This window comes from Epinephelus moara, chromosome 10 (genome assembly GCF_006386435.1).
Source record: "Epinephelus moara isolate mb chromosome 10, YSFRI_EMoa_1.0, whole genome shotgun sequence".
Classification (NCBI taxonomy): Eukaryota; Metazoa; Chordata; class Actinopteri; order Perciformes; family Serranidae; genus Epinephelus; species Epinephelus moara.
The window spans coordinates 13359627-13371804 of NC_065515.1; the positions used below are offsets into that span (position 1 = coordinate 13359627).

General features: G+C 41.1%; 1 protein-coding gene across 9 annotated transcripts in view; it reads right to left on the reverse strand.

Moving 5' to 3' along the window:
- Positions 1-11491, reverse strand: part of tcf3b (transcription factor 3b) — a 36216-nt gene extending 24725 nt beyond the window's left edge. For 3 of the 9 annotated variants that reach the window (XM_050055845.1, XM_050055842.1, XM_050055846.1), the window contains exons 1-3: positions 10936-11488; positions 7900-7996; positions 5731-5803 (exon numbers count right to left, since the gene is read on the reverse strand). In XM_050055845.1, the coding sequence (XP_049911802.1) occupies positions 5731-5803; positions 7900-7974 (148 nt within the window). In that variant the 5' untranslated portion in view covers positions 7975-7996; positions 10936-11488. Of the gene's footprint in view, positions 1-5730; positions 5804-7899; positions 7997-10935 lie in introns of all 9 variants that reach the window. The other 6 variants (XM_050055839.1, XM_050055838.1, XM_050055844.1 and 3 more) reach the window with 4 other exon arrangements.
- Between the last annotated feature and the right edge of the window lie 687 nt (positions 11492-12178).

Genomic DNA, 12178 nt, shown 5'->3' on the forward strand with positions numbered 1-12178 from the left:
AAAGCAAGGGGACGAGAGGGAGAGAGCGAGGGGAGGAACGAGAGGGAAGGCAGAGTGAGAGGGGTCTGGGCGAGATCAGCAGCCTGGCTGACGAGTGAGAATGAGTGATGAGACTAACAGAGCGGTGCAAGCACCTACACACGCTGCGACAGCCGTGATCTATGGAGCTGATGCCAGTGGCATGGAGAATCAGGCAAGCAGGGAGGAGAGGGGACCTCAAAAGATCAGCCTCGCTCGCTGTCAGATCGGCCCCGCTGAAAGGCCACAGCACTAATAAAGCGCTGCACCACCGTCAACCATGTCCAATGGCACAGGACGCTGGTGACGGGCTCGCTGCTAAATAAAGATGACAGACTTTGTATGAAGACACTTCAGCCAAAGCTTGGTGCCAGCAGAAGTAATACCAAATTAGTGAGATAAAAATCCACTTTAGAGGAGAGACATCAACAATGAGCTACTTTCAGTCTCACATCCTTACTCAAACACCTATCTGCGTCCCACCCTCTCCAGCTTCATCCACATCGCTGGGAAACCACAAAGTATGTTCACATGTACTACACACAGGTAACCCACAAAATTACACGCCGTCACTGTCGACAATAACCAGCGCTGAGTGGTCCTTCCAAGCCAACAAAGAGAGTTAAGAGAGTAACTTCATAATCTTCACAGCTATTTTCAATACCCCACTCATTTGCCTATGAAGCCTCCATTTGGCCAGCGGGGGTGCAGAGGATAGAGCGAAAGCACGGCTGTGCAGCAGAAGTCTGACAACATTGTTTCACACTTACTGGAGTAATTAACTCTGAGGCAATTAAAACAAGGTGGAGAGCTGCTGAGGTGACACTGACGCTCAGCCAGCCTAGGAGAGCCCCACTATGCCAGGAGAGAGACCTTTCTATTGTTGTTAATCTCATGTCATGTGTAATATCGACGAGCAAAATGATAAAATAATGCAAATAAAGCTCTTGTCAAGCTTCAAAAGAAAAAAACAACTGGGGTAAAATGCTACACCGACCACTACATTTGAGTATTTATATCCACATGGCTCTTGTACAGGCAAGCACGCAGGTTTTAATTGTTTAAAACAAGCTATGTTTTGTACCACTTTAACTAGGTCAGAGACGTACTCCTACATCAATTATTTTGGCTAATAAAATATTTTTAGTACTTTGTTTTAAACCAACCCTTCGCCTGTGACCTAAAAAAAATGAGCACTTTAAGAGTCTGCGTTCTCAATGAAATTTAAAGGACAAACACAGATCTGCCCAATCTGGGCTTCATTTCATCCTTATTTCATCACTTACTTCACTCATGAGCTTTTTATTTCTGCGGTTGCCTCGTGGTGCTGCTATCCAACACACACTGGAGAAAAACAAAGCCCTCGCGCTGCAGTTCTTTCAGCTACTGTAGATGCCTTTTAAATAGCTGCAATTGATTATGATGACATACAATAGTCAATGTGATGCGTATGTAGCAGTGCTAATACGGTGCTTAAGTGCTGTGACAGCTCAGTTTTCTGCGTCTACACCATAGTGGTAGAAATAGAGAGGCTTTCTATGGTTTGACATGGATAATGATATAAATGATCGCATTCGTAAAGCAAAACAATGAAAGCTATCATTATAATACCGTGGGTTACAAATAATAGCAGATGCGTTAAAAGGTTTATTTTCTGTGCTGACATTTCCACATTTTTGTAGCCAATTGTGACAAAGAAAAATATACAAAATTGGCTATTAACACTAGAGATGCTGCAATACCATTTTTGTTCTTCCTGATACCGATTCAGACACCGGAACTTGCATGTCGGCCAATGTCGAGTACCGATCCAAGGCCATGGTGTAAAAAAAATGTAACCGCTCTATACTACTAACCCTGCAGGGATGTGAAATGATTGCCATCGTTGTCATATGGCATGGCTCAGGCTACACCCTTCGGAAAACATGTACAAATACATGAAGAGAATGAATGCCATAGAATTTACCCAACTGCTGAGGTTTCTCTAACAGCTAACGTTAAACCAAAGGAATACTTCGCACATCTGTAGGTGCGTAAAAGAGGGACGAGAAGAATAAAACTTGTAGAAAAAACTCTCGCAAACTAACTTGCAAAAATTATGATTTTAATGCTGCAACATTTCAGAGACATTGCAGCATTAATATAATTATTTTTGCAAGTTAGTTTGCAGGAGTCTTTTCTAAAGGCTAACGTTGCCACCCCTCAACTGGGATTAATCTTTCCTTACTGCTCTACATCAGTTATTGCTGATGGCCGCCTTTGGGAATGCAATTTACAGTTGGAAAAAAGGTAATAAATCGCAATATGTTATCGCAATACTCACAAAATGTTTAAAATCATGTATGAGAAACATGAAGAACACCTAAAATGAGTTCATGTTTTTTGTGCATTGCAATGTTGTAGAGCAGCTTTTTAATTGATTACAATCACGATAATATTGTGTTGTGATGAAAGTATCGTGATAATATCGTATCATGAGGCATCTGTGTAGACTCTGGTTTTACTACTACTACTTTTAAGGTTTATTAATGAATTACGTGGTTTTCAAACTAGTGTACAGACTCATGTACTCGCCAATACCCAAGCAAATTTTGGCAGTATCGCAGCCATTTCCAATGCTGGTACTGGTATTGGAACAACTCTAATACCACTAAATGTTTAATGTTAATGAGCCTTCTAAGGATGACATCTGAAATTATTTGGAAACAGAATTCAGAGTACTTTGAGCACTGATGCTCAAGTTAACTGAAATCAAAATCTGTACCATCTTCAAACAATGGTCAATTAACTGCATAAAACTCAAAAGAGAAGTAAGTGACGAGCACTTGAACAGTAAATTGAAATCATGATCACACTGGGAAAATGAATTTAGGACTCAAAATACCCAGACTTATCTTCTAATTAGACATGCACATAGGAAATTTAAAAGGTACAGGGCTGGCATGAAAACAACAGGTTCTCTGGACGTATATCACATCCTCCCAGACTTTGGCATGGTGAGTGTGAATGTACTTCCAGTGAAAGTCACATGGCAAGACAAATACTGACTCACAACCAGAACCCAGAAAAATATTTATTTTCTGAGCCACAAAGCCTTCTCGCGGCTGCAGGCTCTGAAAACATCTAATTTAGTTGAAGAAGGAAGCCACTCTCCTTTGAGATTTCCTCTTTTTGAGGGCTTAAGATTTTCCAACTACAGCCCACCAATGCACAGTCAAATACTGCAGGCGTGTGCAGGTATACAACCCAGAGTGCACGAGTCAGACATACGGCAGGTAAGCTCACCACCAAGCGAGACCACATGTGTAAATTCACAATGTTGTTTGTTGTGATCTAAGGGAAGCGAGCCTGTCGCGTCCCGTGTATTTGTGTGTGTGTGAAGGGGGCTGGAGACATTGCCAGCAGCTGCAGAGGTGACAGAGGGGACGCCTGCCTGAAGGCTTGTGGGCTTGGCCAGCTCCCACCACACACCGTCACACTCTGCCTCCCCTACTTCTCAAACATCCCACACTTCTTGCCAATCCTCTCCTCTTTCCTCTCCCCTCCACTCTACCCGACACACCCTTCCCCACACACACACACGAACTCTGGCCACTGAGGAAGGGAGAAGGACGCCTAATGCAATTAGCACCCCTCTGAGCACTTTTGTGTTGATGAATAGAGGTGGTCTGGTGGGCCACTAGGCTGCTCGCTGCCGTTCCCGCGCTGCTGGGTCCCTGAATATACAAGCCGCCTAAGTGACGTCATAGATGGACATTGTTCTTTAATGGTCATCATTTCTATAATAAATAGGCTTCCTGGCCCGTAGCCATATTGGTTTTTGGAATAATAAGCAATCTTTGGGAGTTTCAAAAGACGGTCCTGTTAACAGATGCATCCTTACATCTAAAAAAAAATCATGTGCACACAATTTTAGGCTTCTAGTTTTCGTCCTCATAAAGACAGAGTGTATTTTATATTAGAGCAGGAACAATTAAAGGATTAGCTGTTGACTACTAAATTACTCACCAACTAATTTGATTATCGGTTAATCAGTTTGAGTACTTTTTCCAGGAGAAACAAAGGCAAAATTCTCTGATTTCAGCTTCTAAACTAGGAATATTTTTTGGTGTCTTTACTCCTCTGTAACAGTGAATTGAATATCTTCAGGTTGTGGACAAAACAAGACATTTGATAACGTCATCTTGGGCTTTAGGAAATGCTGATCAACATTTTTCACAATTTTCAGCTGTTTTTTTTAAACCAAACAACTAAACGATTAATTGAGAAAATGATCAACAGACTCATTGACAATGAAAATACATACTAATACACACTATGTAAGATATAACATGACACAGATCTACGAGAAACTCCTGGTCCTTAATTCGCAGTTCTTAACATTTTGACTCCCAAGTGCTATTAGAGGGTACCTGCAGATCTCCCAAAGTTAAATGGGACAGCTTGAAGTATTGCATTAAAATAGGTGTCAATGACCGAGGGCCACACTTTGGGACACGAGGAGGGGGGAAGGAATTAACTCCTCACTGCTTAGTAATTGCCTGCTGTAATAGAAACAAACAGAATCCTGCCTTGCACAGGCTGATCCCTCTATTCAACAAGCTCTCTCTTCCACTCTGGCCACTCGCTGCATGCTGGGCCAGTTTAAGAGGCTGCGAGCGAGGGGTGAGGGACATTGTCTCGGACTCAAGCCATTTCCTGCAGATCAGTGGGGGTAAGGGCCCTGTGCCGTGTTGGGGGAGGAGTGTTTTACACTTCAGGGTGGGGGAGTCGTTTCAAGTCCATAAGCCCCCTTTTTTGCCTTTGTTCCTCGGTGGCCGAGTTCTCACTCTGGGGAGCACTGGGGAGTGTGACTCGATTTCACACGCCAGGTTGGAAGGGTGACAGAGGAACGAAAGTAACACGACTTACTAATAACATTCAGGAAGAGAGAAAAGCCCACTCAAAGGCTTCAGGTGCTTGAGGGGGCTGAGGGGGTTAACTCAGCTACTCTGCACTTTAAAATAGTGAAACAAAGACTTAAGAAATGAAAGATGACCTTTTAAACAGATGTGAAAATAAAACTTAGAAAGATATTAGTAAATCTGCACAGCCTCAATCATTCACAAGGACTGAAGCCTAAATGGATCATTTTTCTATCAAGATAAGGATCAAGGGAAAACCACATAAACAAGCACAGGGCACTCTTGAACACTGATAAATCCAATTTCTTCTAAAAATGTACTCAGATAGATGCATAAACAAATACATGCACAACCAATTCCCCACTTTTAGAAAATTGTTCTAATAATATCTCTATTATCAACGAAGTCCTAGGATTAACCCAGACGTTGTTTCTGGACATTTGTGTGGCTGGTTGAGTTTTTCAAATGTTGTAAAGCTTAATAAAAAAGTCACATCTATTGTACCTGCTGAGGCGGTGATCGCAAAACTGGGGCAAATAAAACCAAAACTGTCTGCACGCTTGACACCAAACGAGTTATGTGTGAAAGTACTTTTTGTGATTTAGGTGAGTTGACCTTTTTCTTTCCATTTAATGTGACTGCTACAGATCAAAGATTTAACAGTCTTAGTATATTGTTGCTGTGCAAAAACACACATGCAGCCATAAGACCGTCAGTTAGAATCACAAGTGTATTTACATCAACAAAACAAAGCAAAAATTGAAATTAACAGTCCAGTGATGCAGCGTTAACTGCTTTGAAAGCTTACCTGATCCACCAAACTGAGTGCTGGCGAGTGTCATTGTCCTGTTCTTCCCGTTTGCTACTGGAGGCGCGAACATCTACAAGACAAAAGAGGAAAGATACCGTAAACCAACAAAGCAAAGGACGGCACACTTCACACATTTAATTTCCACTAATAAATGACATCACATACACATGTCGTTCAGTCGTTGAGTGTTTTTTTTTTTTGCAGGTATTTCAGTTTAAGATCAGACTAAAAGTGAGATATAAACTATTTAGAAACACAACTACACCAGACAAGAAGACTTCTAGCATAACAGTAAAACAACATGATAAAAACTATCACATGCTTTATGTCTATATGTGCAAAATACCACATTCTCTCTTTCTTATATCAAAAGTTAGGTTATTCCCCAAGAAAATAAACAGCAATTCAAAACCCTTCAGACATAGTTTCATATAAAGTCGATTCTGCTGCGTCAACTTTATCTTTCAGAAACACCCCGACGAGTCTGTGGGTTTTGTCACAGAGCCACTGTGGGCTTTACCATGAGGCTATGGTGTGGTCGAAATATCTGCTGTGTGGCATCTTTCAGTGACGTGCAACAACTCTAGTGTAAAAACCAAACCTTTTAGTAAGTAGGACACAAAAACACAATCTGCCACAACCCCATGTAATTGCTCCGTTTTCCTTTCTTTTTCTTCTTGTTGTTTTAACAGGGTAAGTTGACATGATCCGACAACCGATTTGGACACCATCTTTGTTTCCGTTACATTCGGTCGCAGATATCTCAAACACGTTTTTTCTTTAGTCCGCATCCAATATAGCATGCATTACCGTGACTAGCCAGCGAATAAACAAAGAGGAGGAAATTTGTTTGTTCAGTTTTTGACAGTTTCTCACCCAATTATCAATGTCATATTTAAACGGAACATCTGCTGATACAAATTGGCAGCGGATCAATCTGAGCTTCTCTAACACAAACCCAACTGTCTAATGAGAACCTCCCACAAACCCCCTTTCACAACATGGAGTGTTTTTCTTTCATGGGGTAAGGTTTCCTTTAAATACCGATGGCGTGGCAGAGAATGGGACGTTAACACAGCAGCTGACTGACACATGCAAGTCATTATAATGAAGCTCCACCAACAAAATTCATGCACACGCTTTTTTTTTGTTGTTTTAATCGTAAAAAAATAAAGATAGTCCTGTTGTTCGCCAGTGTTACACTTCATAAAATGTCAATGACTCCTGCAACGATAAACACTTGAGTATTAATCAACTGTACTTTGTCAAAAGAAATCTCATGGGACATTAAGTCTGCTGACAAATATTCATTAGGAGCCTCAGTTTTGAATTACCTGTAGTGCCCCCATATATAATAATTACCCAGAGCCTGGATATTTAGCCTCGCCAGCTATTCAATTTATTTAGGAAGAAAAAGTAACACAGCTCCATTGGGCCTGTGAGATGTTTATGTCAGCGTAAAGCTCAACAAAGGCTTCACAACAAAACGAAACACAGGTAAATAAAAGCTGAACAGAATACCTCTATCCACTTTGTAGATAATGTCTGGAGGATAGCACTGAAAGCATCTCTGTGAAAAATGTCTTCTAAAAATATGACAAAAAGAAACGCAGAAGCTGTCTGCTCAACCCAATTCATATAAAAACAATACTTCCCCCTCAGATTGTGTTAACAAGACAAACAGGGGTGAAATTGTTTCTTGCAGTCGCTCCTGATTCTCTGTTTACATTTTATAGTGGATACCAGCTCATTGTAGTAAGGCTCCACTTCCTCGTCTCTGCATCACCTACATAATTGAATAACCTATATTTAAAACCTGAATTCATTTTCACCAGTCACCCTGAGGTACAGCGGTACTACTTGCCATGCTTTGATGTAATCAGCACTACCTTTGCATGCCAAGAATGAAGGATGGATATCTTGGGCTGACACAAACTATTCTTAAAAAAGATTTTCAGATTTTTTTGTTGCATATTTTGAGAATTTAAGCTTCCCGCTGACTCCCCTGGCTCGCCCCCTTTCCCCACTTCTCTCCTTCAGACCTCCAGCTCTCCTCTGCTCATCCCCACCCAGACCTGTATCGCACTCTCTTTAGCTCTTTCTCCCAATGCCACCCACCTACCACTGCCACCCAGAACCACCCAGACTGCTCTCCCGCTCTCTTACCGCGCTGAAATCCAGAAGGTCGCTGAGTTCCTTGTCAGTTCCCACTGCAGCCATTCTTTGCTGCTGTTCGTTCATACCCTTCAGTCTCTAATAAACCCTATGAGAGAAATTTGCAGATACAGGGTTTTAATGGCACTAGCAAGCACAAAGAGAATTTACATTTAGCTATTTAGAAAAAAACAGAGGGTGATGGTAATGAATGATTCAATCTACTCTATCTGTGCTATATCACAACCCTAGAGATGATTCATATTGGCAAGGTGTTAGTCTCCCATAAGATAGCAATGCAAGTCAGCATTTTTATAAATAATAAAACAACTTTCTTATTGCAAACGCATCAGAATTTGTGTTTGGGATTCAGAACTCCATCATAACACTAAAATATATGTATCCAGGTGAAAGCAAAGATCTTTTGCATCGGGAAGTTACATTAAAATAATCATCTATTGAGTCTCAGCTGGCCAAAACACACAGCTCAAATTACTACTTCACTCACTGCGGACCGATGAGGGAAAACAGACAACATTAGGCTACTTAACACTACACACTTTAGCTGTGTCTACTTAAAAATGCTAATTTCAGTCAGACGCTGCCTTCCCATCAGTAGCAGTAGGAGAGACACTGCCATGAAATGATGAATACTCTGCCCTTAGTCAAATCACTACCAAGTAATGACTTAAAAAATTGTCTTTCATTTTACGCAACCCTGGCAAATAACACAGCCATATGTCGATCATTGCGACATAAAAGAGAATGTAATACATTTACAATTACAGACATAATTGGGACTATTGTTAGCCCAAGGAAATAGGGGTGAAAGGCAGAGCTAATGACTGTATGCAAACACGTCATTACCAAATTACCATATGTCAACTCAGAAAGAACCTTGTCAAATGACACAGTGAGCATGAATACTGGATTTACCCAGTGTTTTGCATTCCAACGCAAGCCTGAGGCCGCTCTCTGATGCTTGAGCGGCGGTTCTGCGAGCCTCACAGGGAACTAGTGGTAAGGGGAGCGAGTGGAGGAATAGAGGCACTTGGACACCAACAGGTGGTGTGCTTTTACAGCCTCTTTTGTAATACTGCACTAACATAAATTGATGCAATCAAATAACTAAATAAAGATGGGTGTTTTGGAGGAAATGCAAGTTGTAAAATGTAAACAAAGGAAGCTCTAGATATTAAAAATATGTGTCCAGAAATAATAAGGAACCACTTGAAAGCAAAACAAAAGTATTAAATATCATAAATATATTTCTGCATGTATGAATATAACACAAGTCACCTCAGGGGAGACAAACAGTGCAGTCCAAGTCTAGTGAACTCAGGCGAGCAGAACTAATTTAACCTTGAGACAAGGGAAGGAAGTGAACGCACACACACACACGTACACACACAACACATCGCCCCAAGTGTAAATAGGCTAGGAACATGGATGTCATCGCTTTTCCCAAACTTTTGGATAAGATGGCCAATCAAGGACAAAATAGGTCACACACACACACACACACACACACACACACACACACACACACACCACTGAAATAAACTTGCAAATATTATTTAACCACTGGGATAAATGGGAGTGGAGCACACGGAGGGGGCTTAATGTAACAAAATGGCATCTTCAGCTACTGCTGGATCAATATTTGAAGCAAGCAGATTAGGGGTCTTTGTCACCCCACACAAGGCAGGGAAGGCAGGTCACTCTCCACAAAAGAGCCTGCACCTCCGGGTGGTACAAACCACTGAGCTTAACAGATGCTTTACACCAGAAACTTATTGTGACATATAAATTCAGGATACGACTTAAATGCATGTGGCTGCCTCTGATTTTGGCTTATAAACATAATCATAAAGGGCCAAATCAAGTACATTTTACCTGCTTTACAAACATGTTATAACTGTTGTTGATACTGAAACAATGCTGCTTAAAAGCACATTTCCCTGCGCATAGGGTGTGAATATTTCTGCATGGCAAATGTGAACATAAAAGCTAAATAATTCACTAATAACATGCTATTACTTCTGAGACAACAAGGGCCGCTGTGCTGAACAGAAAAGCATATTCAACTGTTGATTCAAATGCTCCTAAAGAAACGGATGTGAATGTCCTGCGCCAGAGACACATTATTATAAATAACAACCACTTTGGGTCAAATAGTTTACAACAATGACAGTAAACATCCAGGGGCACCACAGGATGTAGGGCTGCACATTATTTGATCATCTCCGCTAGGCCACATCCAGGGCCAAGCTGACAACTAACCCATTCACCATTTATTTTGAAGCATGTTGACATCATCTTCAACACTAACAAATCCCCCAAGTTGTTTAGTAACTGCTAGAGAAAACAAATTATGTGTAAATAAAAAGCAGTGCAGCAGGTCGTGACCCTGGAGGATAGGAGCTGCAAACTTCATGCAACAAATAGTGAGCTCTTTCTTTCACATATTAGGGTTCAAGTTGTGCATTATGAGGGAGTTCAGTGCAGGAGACGGTGGGGGTGGGAGCATGAGGAATTTCCTGCCAAATGTGCAATAAAATAAAGTCTAGCTGGTGGCCAGACACTTCCATAAAGGAATGTTTAAAGGGCAACCAAAAGGGGGTTTTATGGAAAGTTTGTTTACGGCTCGTGTGGAAAATACATGTAGGCCCACCATAGCACAAAGTTTAGCTAAAATGCTCACAACGTTTACATTTCATATTAACACATTGTGGCTACAGCTAGCGGCGGACACACACACGGTATGGAAGAAGAAAAACAAAATGAGGCTTGTTAGGCAGGACTTAACGTTAGTGGGGTCTTTTTGCAGAACAAAGGAGTAATTTCCTCCTCTCCGTGGTCGATGCGGAGACCATCACACACTTGGCTCGCCACCTCAAACCAGACAAAAAACTTACATCCCCCCGCTTTAACCACACATTCCCGAAAACTTTTCGAAAATTGCAGGCGTCTAAATAGGTGTCAGTGAAGCCCCATCGAATTCATGCAACTTCCCCCGAAACATGAAGTGAAAGAAGGTGTTTTTACCTCTCCTCTCCAAGTGTCTGATATCCAACAGTAAAAAGAAAAGCGGAGACTCGCTAGGGGAAAAACATAAAACTTCAAGAGAATTTCGACCTCAGTGCATGAAACGCATTGGAGCACCGTAGATGTCTTCCTTTTGTCCCGGTAAGCCTGCTTTTCACACTTGCGCCCACGTGTTTGCCTCAATGTTACAAGTCTGAGTGCAAACAAATCTATTATAGTAACTAATCTCGCGTCTTCCTTTTTTGTTGTTACAACTGAGATGATTTCATTCTTCTCGTAGACATCTTCACCACCTCCGTCCACATTGTCAGACGCAACAACGTATCCCTCCGCACAAAAGTGAGGGCCTCAATGCCAGCGGTGTCCGATTTCAAACGCCTTTGAGAGACGGGGTGTTTTTACGGAGAAAAAAAATACAGCTTTAACGTCTTCCGACGGCCAAAGCGACGAAAACGTCTAATGCCGAAGCTCGGTTGTGTGTACTCTATCCGCAATCCTCAAAATGCAAGAGCGCTACGAGCACTAGGTCGTCCAGCGGAAGGCTATCGTAAGAAAGTTACCTGCGATTACACAGCAGCAGCTTGACGAGATGGCACGATAAATGCGAAAGAGCTGAGCCAATGGGGGAGCGTGTGCGCTTGAGTGGCGGCAACGGCAGCCAACGAGAGGCCGGGATTCCAAGTTGGGCCCGCCTTCTTCTTGACGCTCACTTTCCCTGTGTGCTCAGGGAAGCTGGCTGAGGGGGGCTCCAACATGCCCGCTGACATCATTTTATTACTGTGGTTGGTGGGCCCGCTTTCTGTTTTTTTAAAAACAAAACAAAACAACCAAAGCTCAAAATGATTATTATTTTTTATAATAATAACAACAGCAGTTGTTAAATAAATTATAATTTATTTAACAGATATAACAGCATTTTTTAAATTTATTTAATTTATTTATTTAACAGCAATATAATAAATGCTGTTTAATGTAAAACTATTATTATTATTATTATTTTGTTATATCAACGTAAAACATGAGCTGATTTTTTTTAATTATATAGATTATATAATTTTCTGATGTATGGCTATGGGGTTGTTATAAAGGAGAACTATGTAGACTTTTTTTTTAAATATTATTTTAATTATTTTTTATTTTTAAGCCTTGCACTTACATGTTCATATTTTAATCTTTTAATTTATTTTTGTAATCATGAAACACAATTTCCACGAGGACTGCAACCGACAACAATTTTTGAATT